Source organism: Melitaea cinxia, chromosome 17 (genome assembly GCF_905220565.1).
Source record: "Melitaea cinxia chromosome 17, ilMelCinx1.1, whole genome shotgun sequence".
Taxonomy (NCBI): Eukaryota; Metazoa; Arthropoda; class Insecta; order Lepidoptera; family Nymphalidae; genus Melitaea; species Melitaea cinxia.
This window is the reverse complement of record NC_059410.1, coordinates 13081750-13096693: the sequence shown is the minus strand read 5'-3', so window position 1 is coordinate 13096693 and position 14944 is coordinate 13081750. Positions and strand designations below refer to the sequence as shown.

At 33.0% G+C, this 14944-nt stretch overlaps 1 protein-coding gene across 1 annotated transcript; it reads left to right on the top strand.

Moving 5' to 3' along the window:
* Window positions 1-1003: 1003 nt before the first annotated feature.
* Window positions 1004-6107, top strand: LOC123661498 (antichymotrypsin-1-like). Its single transcript, XM_045596459.1, has 9 exons — window positions 1004-1069; window positions 2084-2169; window positions 2487-2630; window positions 2995-3195; window positions 3489-3587; window positions 3770-3910; window positions 4459-4671; window positions 4951-5083; window positions 5900-6107. Exons 1-9 carry the CDS (start codon window positions 1042-1044, stop codon window positions 6028-6030), a joined length of 1176 nt encoding a protein of 391 aa, XP_045452415.1. The 5' UTR covers window positions 1004-1041; the 3' UTR covers window positions 6031-6107.
* The last annotated feature ends 8837 nt before the right edge of the window (window positions 6108-14944 follow it).

The following is a 14944-nucleotide window of genomic DNA, read 5'->3' as shown; positions in this document are numbered from 1 at the left end:
GTGTCTGTCTGTCTGTCTGTCTGTCTGTCTCTCTGTCTGTATGTTTGTTCCGGCTAATCTCTGAAACGACTGGACCGATTTTGACGGTGCAGATAGCTGATGTAGTAAGGAGTAACTTAGGCTACTTTTATTTTACAAATTTATTTATTTTATAACTCTGCAAACTGAACAATAACTTTTTTGTTAAATCCCACACGGACGAAGTCTCACGGACACCTAGTTAATAAATATATATAATCGATATGTATAAATCGTGTCACAAAAGATGAGGACAAGGAAATGAGTGGTTGTTCGAGCTGTTAATGGATTAATTATTGCAATGAGTGACGGCAATTTGCTAAGCAAGTGATTTAAATCAGATAATGTAGCCAGGTAGCTCAGAGCGACTAGTGTAGTTTAATTTAGGCTAGTATCAAGTCAGTAAAGATGCCAGTTTTACCCTAACTGCAACAACCACGTGATTGAAGGCGGATGCAATTTTTTCCATTGCAGGCGTCATCCTGTGGCTATTTACGTGTTTCCATCACCAGTAGGTATAGGTACACGCAGGTCGTATATAACTACTGTTGGGTGCTTTGAATCCTCAATTTCACCCGTTCCTATAAATAACTGGTTCACAAGCTTAAAATAACAAAAAAGATTCATAGTGTTATCTGATTTCATTTTTATGTTATACTATTCGATCCAAAATTACAACCACAAAAAGGGGTTTATATATATATATATATATATATCAGCCGGCTGTTACCTTATAACACAAGCATTAAGTTGCTTATGTTATAAGATATTTATTTATATTTATACAAAATTACCGTTCAAAATTCATTAATTTTTGTATTCCACGTTTCTGATATCGACTATCTGGGGTTAGGTTATGCTAGATAATAAACAAAGTATAAATATTTTTAATACATACATAACGTTAATTTGATAAACGATTATGTAATATTTAGTTTTTACTTATTGTGGTGTCTTAAAAAGGAACACTGGCAGCCTAGACTTTAGTGGTATCAGACATAAGCGAAAGGTTCAGACGTGGACATGAAGGATATTTTATTTTACCTTGTGGGTAAGTTGTATTTATCAAATACGAAATTATTTCTGTATGCTTTTTATGTTCTTGTGAAACTTATTAAGCGTTATGAAATCAAATAAAAAAAAAGATAAAATATTCTTGTTGCTAATTTTTAGTAATAAATATTATGTGAAAATGCAAGGGCTTATACTAATATTTTAGAGAGGAAAGATTAGACTGTTTTTGTTTTTGGACAAACAGTAATTTTAAAAGTACTAGACCGGTTTCAAATTTTTTTTCACCAGCTAAATGCTTCGTTATCACTAAGTGACGTAAGTTATCTCTTAACGGAAGGAAACGGAACAGCCACTTGATTTGTGTAGCCCTGAGCCCAGACTCCTTAATTAAATGGACTGTGTATTTCTGCCCTAAACTTAATACAACGAAGTTATATTGAGGTAAGGCACAGCAGGAAATATCTTGGTCAAAATCTGAAGGAGTACCCCAACCTCACACAAGATCGCAGCAAAATAATACTGCTCTAAAGTATCATTTTGCTGCTCTAATGAATGAGGTAGCCAAAACTTTTGAAGAAGGTCAGGATTAGAATCAGCAACAAGATTGTGATGCAGCTATTGTTGCAAATACAGGAGCTGCGGTATCCGCACACCATCACACGGAAAATACCATTGTGTGTAAATAGCAATATTATCACCTTGAAAATCTTTTTGAAATTTTATTTGTTATAAGTACATGTGTACATATGCTGGTATTGTAGCAGTTTCTTAAGATTTCATATCTGCTGTGATCTACACTTATAAAATAACATGTCCGTATTCGCCGACTGACTGATTAATCACCGAGCGTAAATTGTTTGAAGTTCAACCCATGCGTTTTGTTTAGTAGTGTCATTTATTCACCAAGGATGGAGTTTTGGAATGTCTAACCCTAAGGGGGTGAAATAGTTAGTAAATCCATCACTTTTAAGTTATTATAAAATTATGCGTGGACTACAGTGAGTTAGTTACAAACGAAGATAAGCCATCTGGTTTCTTTTTTATGTTTCAGTTATCGCTTACGTCACAGCGGGATATGGCGAGAACTCAGCGCCTGGCATTGGCTCAATGGACATACCTTCCATGAAGCTTTTAAAAGTATATTTATACATTTATTCGACAGTCTTAATTTCTCTATTTAATTTATTGTTTCAAATAGAACTTACAATAATGTGTTTAAGATAAAATTTTTAATCTATAGCTTGGGCTTGGATAAAAATCATTTGCCTCAGTTTTGGGAAAACTATAAATTTGTACATTTCCAATGTTATTGATGTAGTAAAACCTAATTATTAATGTAGTTGTAGGTACGGGTGTATGTATGTTTTGTAGGTTCTATGTACGCATGAATGTATGTTCTCAATTGAACGTAATTCAAGAAAAGTAAGTAACGATAATATAAAATTTATTTGCAGAAATTATACGAAGAGTCACCTGACAAAAATGTGATAATATCTCCTATAGGCGTTTTCACCCTACTCTCACTGTACGCATCAGGGTCTGAAAAACAGAGTCGTGATGAAGTCATGCAGCTCCTCGGATTTAATGACTTTACGCAGGTTCGTTTCTGTATAAAACAGCAATTTGAATTAGCACCTAAAAAAATATAATAATATAAAAATTGAGAAATTATATACATAACAGCACATAAAAGCAACAGTATCTATTTGGATAAGAAATTTGTTAAGTTAAAAAAGTTTTGTAACCGCGCAATCTTTAGGAAACTAAAAATTACGTCCAAGTCAAATGTTACTTTGTGTTACATATCTACTAAAAGACTTGACTCAATCTTACTCTTTATTTAATTGAATAGATTGAAACATAAACTTACCAGGTAGTTTCAACCGTTCTCCAGAAATTTATTTTCATTAATAAAATGGCAATTGTGATGTTTCGTAAAATAACTGCGATTATTTTATTTAGCTTTCAGATTGCTACAGTGGATTGAGTGAAATGTTTAGTTACATGGATCAAAAATACATTATTCTAGCCAATAAAGTGTTTGTGTCTGACAAGTATACTATAAACGATGGATTTTCTTATACGACGAGCTTGTACAAGAGCGAAGTAGACAAAATAAATTTTGAAAATCAGACAGCAGCTGCAGAAGCTATTAATAAATGGGTATGTAACAATACATCTTTCACTTTTAGGTAAAGCAATAAACATTTAGATAGAACTAAGTTGGACATTTTTTTGCGACATCATTTAATTAATTAGTATATTATTTTTAGTTCACAAAATTTGTTGGTTAACGTACCATATTAGAAACGGTAGTGAGACATCTCATGCTTGGAAATGATAACAATTGAAAGTGAGAACATTTAAGCCCTAATTCTTCTCATTGACTGATCAGGACATTGAGAAGATTTATAGACTCCTTTTTTTCTTTGTTCTTATATAAAATACTTTTTTAGTCATCTGAAAAAACAAATGGAATTATCAACGAACCGGTGTCCGCGTCTGATATTGATGCCGATACGGCTGTGGCGCTCCTTAACGTTATTTTCCTCAAGGTATGTACTTGCTTTAAAGAATTACAATTTAATATAGAAAAGAAAACGTTTAGTTAATATGTAAAATTATAAATTAATAATATGCTCTTGGTCTTCAACAACAATAAGGCATCAATTTACATTTCTAAATATTTGCAGCAATTGTATTTTTTTTAAATAAGTAAATCTTTATCTATCATTAGGATAAGTGGTATGTTCCGTTCTCTGTCGCAAACACTAAGGATCAAGACTTTTATGTAGATCGGTCGACAGTTGTGAAGAGACCTATGATGCACTTAAAACATCCACTTTACTATTACGATGACAAAAACATGGGCGCCAAGGTTGGTATTAAGTACATACTTCTAGAAATCGAACGACAGGATATTAACACTTTTCTAAGAACAACTTAGCCTATCTTGCTTATGCATTTAGATGCTCCTTGTGTTGCATGCATCTATAAGCTACGGTAATCGTACGGTACCGTACGCTTGTTTGCCGATCTAATTGTATATAAAAAATTGATAATGTTATATTTGTATCATTTTTAAATCTGATCGTGAAAGTTTAGTTCGTGCCTTTAGGTCTATAACTGGAAACTTTTCGGGTCCATGCTCTAAGTATACAATAATAAAACAAGACGTCTTCGCTACGACTTTATTATACTTAGTTTAGCTGACCCAGCTACCTTCGTACTGCCGTATTTTCTATACAAATACATCGATATATTTTTTAATTTTCTTTTATATAAACCTGATAATAACGAACAAAAAAAAATTTCGTGCCATCATGCGAAAGTTACTTGGGTACATTTATTTTAGCTATTCATTTTTATTTATATTATAAAGAAACGTCGATGTAAATTATTCATTAATACATTTATATTCTATAGATGGTCATACTGCCTTATAAAGAGACGGGTTTCCGTATGGTCATTGTGTTACCTAATGAAGTGGATGGTCTCCCGCAAGTGTTGGAGAAATTTTCGGAAACAAGGCTTATGGATAGTGTCAACAAGATGCGCCCTCAAGGAGTTAAAGTGGACTTATATATGCCTAAATTTGAGGTCAAAACGAAGATAGATTTAAACGTCATTCTTCCGAAGGTACGTCGTAATAACATTTTAATTTTCCGGTAATATTGCAAAATTACAAAATAGTTCCGTACCTTTACCCTCGACAAAACAAATCACCTACTTTATTGCTAATTTCTACCTACTAATCATTTGTTTAAATGTGTAGGCAGTTGAATTAGTTTTGACTTCGTCAGTTCGGAGATATGTATCATGATTCATGACGAAGTTGTTGTTTACGTAAAAAATTAATAAATGAATAAATTTAATAATGCAACTGTTATAAATTACAATAAAATAATTTTTATTTAGTTGGGTGTGACTAGTATATTCGGACAAGGCTCGTCAGGAGTAGTTAAGGAGCGCACAGTGTCAGTTTCCAAGGCGTTGCAGCAGACCTTCATCAAAGTGAACGAAGAGGGCTCTACTGCCGGAGCCTTTACAGGTATTTTAACGATATCATTCGCCATTTTTTTTATACCTTAAAAAATTAATTCAACTATATAAATTCGAAAAATAAATTAACCAAATTTAAAGAATATAGCCACCTCTTCTCTTAACGTGGGTGTCGTAAGAGGCGACTAAAGGATAGCACGGTTCCGCTGCCACCTTGGAATTTATAAAGCCGACCGATGCGGGATAACCATCCAATTGCTGGCTTTGAAATACACAGGCCGAAGATGCGCAGGAGCGTCTTTGGCGCGACGGGGCCAGCCCTGCGGTCACAAACCTGCCCAGCGTGGTGACTATAGGCAACACACATGAGTTCACGCCATTTTTAGCGCGAACATGTGGAGGCCTATGTCCAGTAGTGGACTGCAATAGGCTGAAATGATGATGATGATGAAACCAAGGTTTATATAGAATACGAGCTGTGCCCGCGCCCGTTATTTTTCTCGTTTTTTTTTTATATATAATTAGCTTAAGTTAGTTCTTATTACATCACCTATCTGCCTGTGAAAGTCCCGTCAAAATCGGTCCAGCCGTTTTAGAGATTAGCCGGAATTGTCTTGGACCCTTAACGTAACCTTAACGTGCTCGCCGCGGCACGGAGGGGAGACCAACAAGGATAGATACCCAGACCTGAAGAAATATTTGTACCAATACAAATATCCATCCCGCCTGAATAAGAGCCCGCGACCGCCGATGTTTAGGCCCTGCACACGCACGCGCAACACTACACAAGAGCTATTAAAGCACAGCTATTAAAAAAATCTTTTGCAACACAGTTATGTTTGATAATTTTTATTTTGTTATCTAGGATTTCTATTGATGCCTACGTCACTGGAAAATCCCAAACCGGAACCGATCCCCTTCAAGGCGGACCACCCCTTCTTGTACGTGATCCTACAGAATGACTTCGTGCTTTTCGCTGGGACCTATACGCACTAATGAATAATTATTTTAGTTTTAATAATGATACAAGATTGTATCTTGAAATTGCTTCTGAATAAAAAATGTTAAATATCTTTCTGTCTTTTACTATTTTCAGATTTATTGCTCAATTAATCTTACTATCAACAAGTTTATTGACCTATGCAGATGAGAAACAAAATCCTTGATAATAATTTCATACTAATAAAACATTCTTGTGTGATACACATTTAATAGTGCGTCATGTAAGTTATCTAATAGTTAAGCGATTGTGTCATTTGTACAGTTACACTGTAGGTACCTTTTTGTTATTAATCTTAATAGTCAGATTACTTAAGGTCTACTGCGGTGCCAGACGAGCATCCTCTTTGCTTTTGTATAACGAAATGCCATTAATGCCGAGTGCATTTCGACACCAGCAATTTATACTAAGCTAACTCTTAAAAGTGAACTTTACAATAGAGGCTTATAAAAGGGAAAAACGTGATACCTTTTATATTAATTAAGAAACTTATTTGAAATTTGGTATCTTTAATAGTTAATTTATTCATTGCAATTTCACAATTCTTTTTTATTACATATAAAAACACATTTTATCAAGTTCGCATTAAAAAACAAACTTATCGAAAAATCGAATTGGCGTAGTATAAATTGTTGGTGTCGATTTATAGTCCGGTCAATTTAGACATTCGATGTTACCTAATTCCCACCAAGCTGAAAATCGGTAAGATTTTTATGATAAAACTTACCGTTTTGCTGAAAATCGCGAAAAACTCATTTTTTTACCTTTGACCTTGAATAAAATTTTTTCATTACAGGGGAAAGATGGGGAACTTTCAAATTTTGTTTTTAATGATATTTTAAACAATCTTACCGATTTTCAGCTTGGTGGGAATTTAGGTAACTTTACTCTTATTTTTTGGTCTAATTTGACCGGACTATTATTACCTTGGCCTACTGGTCACCTCCTACCTTATTTTTCAGCTTTTAACATTTAATGGCCACGATTCGTTGCATCTTTCAGCGCTTTGTTACGACAGGGGGAGATAGATTGCAATCACTACTTTTGCAATTAAAATAACTGTAATGATGGGAGACAAAAGTGCCAAGTATTTTAGAAACTTATAAGAGTTATAAGTGACTTTCACACAAAAAGTAAAACACAAAACTAAAATTGTTTTATGAACACTACAGAGTACTACGGCACTACTGCAGCGTCACGCTCTACAAAACTAGATTGTGTGATGTTCCTATGGAGTGGCGTAGTCCTTATAGACTAAATGTCCGTAAATAAATTTAAAAAAAAACTAAAGTAACTTTAAATACCAAGAGAATCAGGAGCTAAATTAACAAACTTTAAGTTTCTCTAATATAATTTTGAACATCGTCGGCTTAGAGTGTAAAAACGCTAACTGCATAGGTATATAAATTTTCAGGAGAGTCAAAAAATATTCATAAGCAAATACGAATAGATTTTATGTAAGGACTTTCATATTTTTAAACATCTATTAGTATTCCATATAATTTGAAATAAAAGAACGGTCATTTAATTTAGGATTTATTTATTTAATATTACTTTTGTGACTTAGAAGGTTTTCGTAATCAAATATTTTTTATATACTTAAACAGCTGGTTTTTCGTAAACAAAACAAATATTTTAAAAGTATTTAATAACAGTCATTAGTTCATTAAACAATATATTAAAATATTTTATTGGTTACATAAAGTTATTGTAGTAACGTATTATGTTAAATTTACCCTTTTACATTTTGGAATAGGTATTTTTTGAAGTAAAACTTTTTTACGCACGCTTGACACCTATTGACCGCCACGCCTCAAAACCATTCCCGTGCCCTGTACGCCAAGGCATAAAATAAACAAAAATACCTACGAAAAAAATAGTGCTGCCAAGAGTCGTTATCGAGTACCACACAGTGACTTGTTTTTGTTGGTTTTTATGCAATAAATGACTACTTATATAATCTAGGAAGGTTTATTTTTTAATATTTTTCTTGTGTTATCTTGCACTCGTTATATATACTTACAACAACATAAATAAAAAACAAACATTACAAAAATAATCGTAGTAAAGCACAACACTCTTTTCTATCGCCATGACGTCATTGTCACGACTGGACGACTACGGCGCAGCTGACCTACGGTCATAGAGCAACACGGAGGGGAGTAGCCATTGCGTCTGCTACCGATACAAAATAGTCTGTCATTTTTTGCGGGGGGAAATTACACACATGCACACTTTATCTAATTCCCACACAAAAATAATCGTCTGTCACTACGAAACTCACACATACTAAATTAAAATCACATTTACATTTTTCACACACACATAGATACATTCTGTGTCATTACAGTATAATGGCACGCCGCAACTACACTGACAAGTTTCTTACAGCCATAGTTGTAACTACTGTCGATATTCATTATCGATAAATTCAAGTACTCGGTTAGGGAAATAAGGTTTTTTAATTTGATACAAAGGTACGATGTTATTATAAAAATAGGCTTAATTTATTATATACTACAAATCAAACATCTTCATGTAAAATAAACGATTATAAAGAGTAAAGATTTGATTGTTTGTTTGTTAGCATAGAATAGGCTCCGAAACTACTGGACCGATTCAAAAATTATTTCACCGTTGAGAAGCTACATAATCCTTGAGCGACATAGGTTATACTATATTTTCAAAAATATTAGGGATCCTTACTAAAACTCCAATAATGTAACCCAAGGGATAAAAAAATAACCTAAAAAATTCCTTACATTGCGTACGCTGCAAAAACTAATGATAATAGAAATATATAATGTAGTAAGACTTTGTACAACACATCATTATCTACAATAATTGTATTTGCTCGCAAACGAAAACAAAACTGACTTCAATTACATCGACAAGTAATACAATATACGTAATATATACGCGTTATCAAAGGTTACTCAAAAAGTTGTTATCAGATCTCGATAAAATTTAAACGCGACCACATGATAAACATCAGCTTTCTATTAGATTAAAAATCATCATAATCGGTCCACCCAGTCAAAAGTTCTGAAGTAACATACATAAAAAATACAGTCGAATTGAGAACCTCCTCCCTTTTTGGAAGTCGGTTAAAAAGTATCGCGACAGCATATGTCTGACTATTATAATTATGTCACAATACGTTTGGTGCAACGTTGTTGTGCTAGATAGAATGATTTGTTGATGACTCTGAAAGGATGGACACTGTTAATTTTCAAAGTTGATAAATCTAAGCTTCATTTCACTACTATTACTAAGGTGAACCATATCTTGATTACCTTGTACATGAGACAAAAAAAAAAAAAAACTTACGGAATAAAAACAGTGTGGCGTTAGTGTTGGTTTGGTGCCCTCGACCTATTTCCTTCTATTGTTCGCCAACACTTTAAAGTTAGTGGTATTGATATGATCTGAACAAATTAAACTATTTTTTGGGGGCCTAGGTTAGTCTGTCTTTACAATTTTTTTCCATGTATCTCTTAAATTTGGATTTTTAGAAAACCTGCCAAATTTTTATATAAAACATTATGGTGGAAGTTCACATTAAGTAATTCTAGTAAAGTGTAATAATACTCATAATACGTGTATTATATTTAATTTACTGCAATTTTATTATATAACTATGTTTATTAAAAAAAGCTAGCAATATAATATTTTAAATAAATCAAAATCTCAAAAATGTCTGTCTCCTCTTTTGCATTTGCCGTTTTTATCGATAACCATCTACAATCGAACCGGTAACAACACTATCGCTCGGCGACAGTGACTTCTCGGAAATAGACTCCGATCAGTCGCTCGACCGATCCGCATATTGTATGCGGGCGAGCGGCCTGTGTTTGTAAACAAATCGAGTCATTACGAACGATAATATTTGTATTTTTTAAGTTTAAAAAAGGTTTAAAAGAAGTATACAAGTAATAATGTGATTAAAAAATACTTACGTATGAAAGGTAACGCCATGTTTTAGTCAATTTGACGTGGCAGATCTTTTTTTGCAGCAAAAAACAAAACAATTTGGCATTTTTTGAAGGACATCGATTCAATCGCGCAACTAGATTTAGTCTAGTGATCAGTGCGGCTGCAACTAGTTTTATTGTTTGCATATGGCCATTTGGCCTTATACCTTGACAGAGGGGAACGCCTCTACATGGCTACTCCCCTCCGTGTTGCTCTTTGCCTACGGTTATGAAACTCTCTTTAGAGACGTGCTGTGTCGCACGCAAGGATATATCGATTTCGAATCGAATCGATATATACATGAAAAGTAATTTAGAAAAAAATTAACCGAATTTAAATTTGTAATTTTTTAACCGACTTCAAAAAAGGAGGAGGCTACTCAATTCGACCGATTCGATATATATTTTATATTTTTTTTTATTTATGTTCGGGGATAACTTTGTCGTTTATTAAACGATTTTGATAATTCTTTTTTTGTTGGAAAGGAGATAACCCCGGTATAGTACCATGGTAAGGAAACCAGGATTTTATAATGAGATCTCGAAAATCTGCATAACTTTTACTGGGTGCACCGATTTTGATGATTTTTAATTTAATCGAAAGCCGATGTTTATCATGTAGTCACATTTAAAGGAGATGGAGAATTTTGGGCCAAAATGTAATGAGTAGAGATATTTTTTAAAAAATTGGTCATATTTTTTTATTTTAAAATATAAAATATCAGCTCAATTCTGAATCTAGAAGCGGAGAAAATTGAGAAAGATAGTTTTTATCAAATTATTTGGGTATCAATTCAACTATAATCGATTACAGAATTCAAAAAGAAAATGTTTGCACTAGTTAATTAACTCAAGATATTTAGATGCACAATTAAAGCTGTAAACAATAAAGTGCATTTAAATAAAGTTACATTAATATCGACAATATCAATTAATATCTGATAAACCAAAATGATTATCGATTTCATATCGATTTAAAATAAATCATTTTTTTAATGACAGCTTTGACAGACTAACAATGATACTCTGATACTGTGTCCGTCACTCGTTTCGTGTTTATTGTTTTCCGATGCATTCTGAGTCCATTCCTGATATTTATTTATGGTTTCAAGTGTATATCAATATTTGTAGTGAGTTTTCAAACAGTCTTCACTAAATATAACAAACATTAATGCTACAAGAACTTAGTGATCGGGTTTTTTTATAGACATTGTAACATAACCTCACTTTTACAAAAAGTCTAATAACTCCACTCTCAGATAGCCAAAATATAGATAATCTTCAGAGAGGGAGCAATAAGCCTAAATGCATTAATTGATACCATTTTCATTTCATTACATTTTGGCCCAAGAATGTATGGAATCGTATCATTCTTCTTTCATCCAAACCCGATTACAACTTTTTGATTGATCTTTGATAATGCGTATTTACTTGACTATTTTTTCGTTTACCTACGTTGTATTACTTGTCGATATAATTGAAGTTAGTTTTTTTCGTTTGCCTGCAAACACAATTATTATCTTATTAGATAATAGTTTATTATTTAAGGTTCATTAGAACAGTATTCCACTGTGCCCCGTTCCATAGTGCCCCATAAGGCCAACGTTATAACGAGTTTTATAAAAACTTAGGTTATTTTTTGAACTTTCCACACAATTGTCTCAATTGATTAAAATTAATGAAAAAAAAATATCATTTACCTATTCTTTAAACTTTTTTACTAAAAAGAAAGTACTTTGAAAAGAAATCTCAACTTTTGAACAAGAATTTGTGTTTGCTCGAATACAACGTAGATCGACGAAAAAATAGTCAAGTAACTATGCGTTATCAAAGATTACTCAAAAGTAGATATCAGATCTCAATGAAATTTATATGTGACCACATGATAAACATCAGCTTTTGATAAAATTAAAAATTATCAAAATCGGTATACCCAGTAAAAAGTTATTACGGATTTTCAAGAGTCCCTACGCGCTGTAATTGGTCGAAGCGTTACTACACGAATTAGTTTAGAATTCAAATTTTTATCGACACTGTTCTATAGTGCTCCGTGTTCCATTGTTCCCCAACTCAGTAGTTGATCCGATGAAGCAAATTAATATAATCGGTGCGGTCGATGCCAGCCTTAGTTTGAAAGAAATATTTACATGCGTTAAATATTTTTTTGCTTAGGTAGCAAATAGTACTAAAACAGTACTGAGTAAGTAGTATATTTCAAATCAAATATTTCACGACACACGACACGACATGGGTCTCAGAAAAAAAGCTTTTATGAGAGTGGGGGTTAGAGATGATATTGATGCTGCCAGATGATTTTGAGAATGAGAAAGAAAATCGTAATTTCGCTCTTAACCTTAGATAAAAAAATGAAAAAAAAAAAATATTTTATTGTATATTATTAAAATCATCGACATCGATATGTTCTAAGGTATCGCTCGTCTTGCACTTCACTAGTTTTCTCGCTATTCGCTTATGACGTCATCAGCGTGTCGTCTATACTTGACAACGGCGTGTAGAGAACGGATTAATGACTACGCGCTAGAGATGCGCCAGATTTGAGATATCAGATTTATTATGGCGATTTGATTGATTTTAGTTGATTTGATTTTTTATTCATTTGCTATTTATGTGTTAGCTGATGATAGCTTTATGTTTTTTACCTTCTGTTTTATTCAAATATTAAATTATTTATAGAAAATATAACACGTTTGAGTTGAATTTTGAATAGCTAATTGCAAAAATGACTTGTAATTATGATTTTTTTAAAGTGCAATAAAGAATATATAAATCATCTATACCATTTTGACTAGCCCGTTGGCGCAGTTTGTAGTGAGGAGGTTATGGGTTTGATTCCCACCCCGAGTCTGGGTATAATATATATTTATTTATATGTATGCTTATCAAAAAAAAAAATTGCTATACCAGTCAGCTGTTACCTATAACACAAGCATTAAGTTGCTTACTTTAGGAACAGATGACCGTGTGTGTATGTTGTAAATATTTATTTATTTATTATTTATTTATACCTCTTGCGTCACATCCCTAGCGGTCAACTATAGACGACTTCGGCGTTCTGGACATATCATTTACGTGGAATAAGAATGCATGTTTTTATTTCAATGTTTCTCAGTACGTGTAGCTCTAAAAGACTTGTTTTTTATACCTCAAATGTTGCGGGGATATTCTATTTTCATATTTTTTTAATAATTTTATTTAATATTTTTGTGGTCCGGGTTTTTCGTCACCTATAGACGTCGCTGGCGCATAGGACTCGCGATCCCTTGTCAAGTATAGGTGACTACGGCGGTCAAAAGGTTGAGTAAGCTGGTGAATGTGTGACGAGAGCGTTATGGTCTTTACTATCCTTGATATATATGGTAGGACTCTTCGTACGCAGTATATGAGATATTAAGGTTTTAGTACATAATTGTGTTTGCTCGCAAACGAAAAAAAACCGACTTCAATTACATCGACGAGTAATACAACGTAGATCGACGAAAAAATAGTCAAGTAACTACGCGTTATCAAAGATTACTCAAAAAGTAGTTATTAGATCTCAATAAAACTTATATGTGACCACATGATAAACACCAGCTTTCGATTAAATTAAAAATTATCAAAATCGGTACACCCAGTAAAAAGTTATTGCGGATTTTCGAGAGTTTCCCTCGATTTCTCTGGGATCCCATCATCAGATCCTGGTTTCCTTATCATGGCACCAAACTAGGGATATCCCTTTTTCAACAAAAAAAGAATTATCAAAATCGGTACATCCAGTAGAAAGTTATGCGATATAATACAACGTAGGTCGACGAAAAAAGCGTCAAGTAAAAACGCATTTTAAAAGTCCTCTCCTGTAAAATTAAGAAATGAGCTGTTTTGACTTTGTTGCATCGAAGGCGCGATATATATATATATATATATATATATATATATATATATATATCACTACATAGTATAAAACAAAGTCGCTTTCTCTGTCCCTATGTATCTATGTATGCTTAAATCTTTAAAACTACGCAACGGATTTTGATGAGGTTTTTGTTATTAGATAGAGTGATTGAAGAGGAAGGTTTATATGTATAATAACATCCATTAAATAGTGGAGAAATACTGTTATTTTTGAGGTTTCTAATGTGATGCGTATTCTTAACTATTTTTTCGTGTACCTACATTGTATCACTTGTCGATGTAATTGAAGTCGATTTTTTTTCGTTTGCCTGCAAACACAATTATTAATGAATTAACGCAAAATAAAAATAAAAAATAACGATAAATTAAAAATTGATACAAAATACACAATTACAACGTTTCAGCCTGTAATATCCCACTACTGGGCATAGGCCTCTTTCCCCATGTAGGAGAAGGATCATAACTTAATCCACCACGCTGCTCCAATGTGGGTTGGCGGATATATTCCCTACTGTGAGTAACGATCGCTATTAGGTGTACATGATAACAACCGGGGCCGACGGCTTAACGTGCTCTCCGAGGCACGGTGGGGAGACCCACAAGGACTGCACAAACACTCAGACCACGGCAAACACCTGTATGGCCAATACAAATGTTTGTCACGTGCGTGGATCGAACCCGCAACCGCCAGCGCAACAGGTACAATCCATGGCGTAACCGTTGCCCCAACGCATGTCACACACAATTACAAGATTGAGAGTAATTGCTTCTTAAAAACTGACAGGCGCTCCAACAAATCGTGTTTTTTTTCTGAATTACATATTTATAAAATATGAATAATATTTTTTTTACCGACAATAACAAAAAATATAAATAAATATAAAAAATCAAAAATAAAAAATAATTAATAAATAATAATGATAAAATATGAATTTTTCGATTTTACCGACATAATAATAAAAAATAAGAACAGCCTATTTAAATAAAAAATAACGAGTTCAATTAGAAAAAGAAAAAGAAAAAA

Bases quoted from the DNA above. Each gene is read 5' to 3' on its own strand.
- LOC123661498 (XM_045596459.1), top strand. From the start codon at position 1,042: ATGAAGGATATTTTATTTTACCTTGTGG. The intron at 3,196-3,488 runs GTATGTAACAAT...ATACTTTTTTAG, and splicing joins CAGAAGCTATTAATAAATGG to TCATCTGAAAAAACAAATGG. The intron at 3,911-4,458 runs GTTGGTATTAAG...TATATTCTATAG, and splicing joins ACAAAAACATGGGCGCCAAG to ATGGTCATACTGCCTTATAA.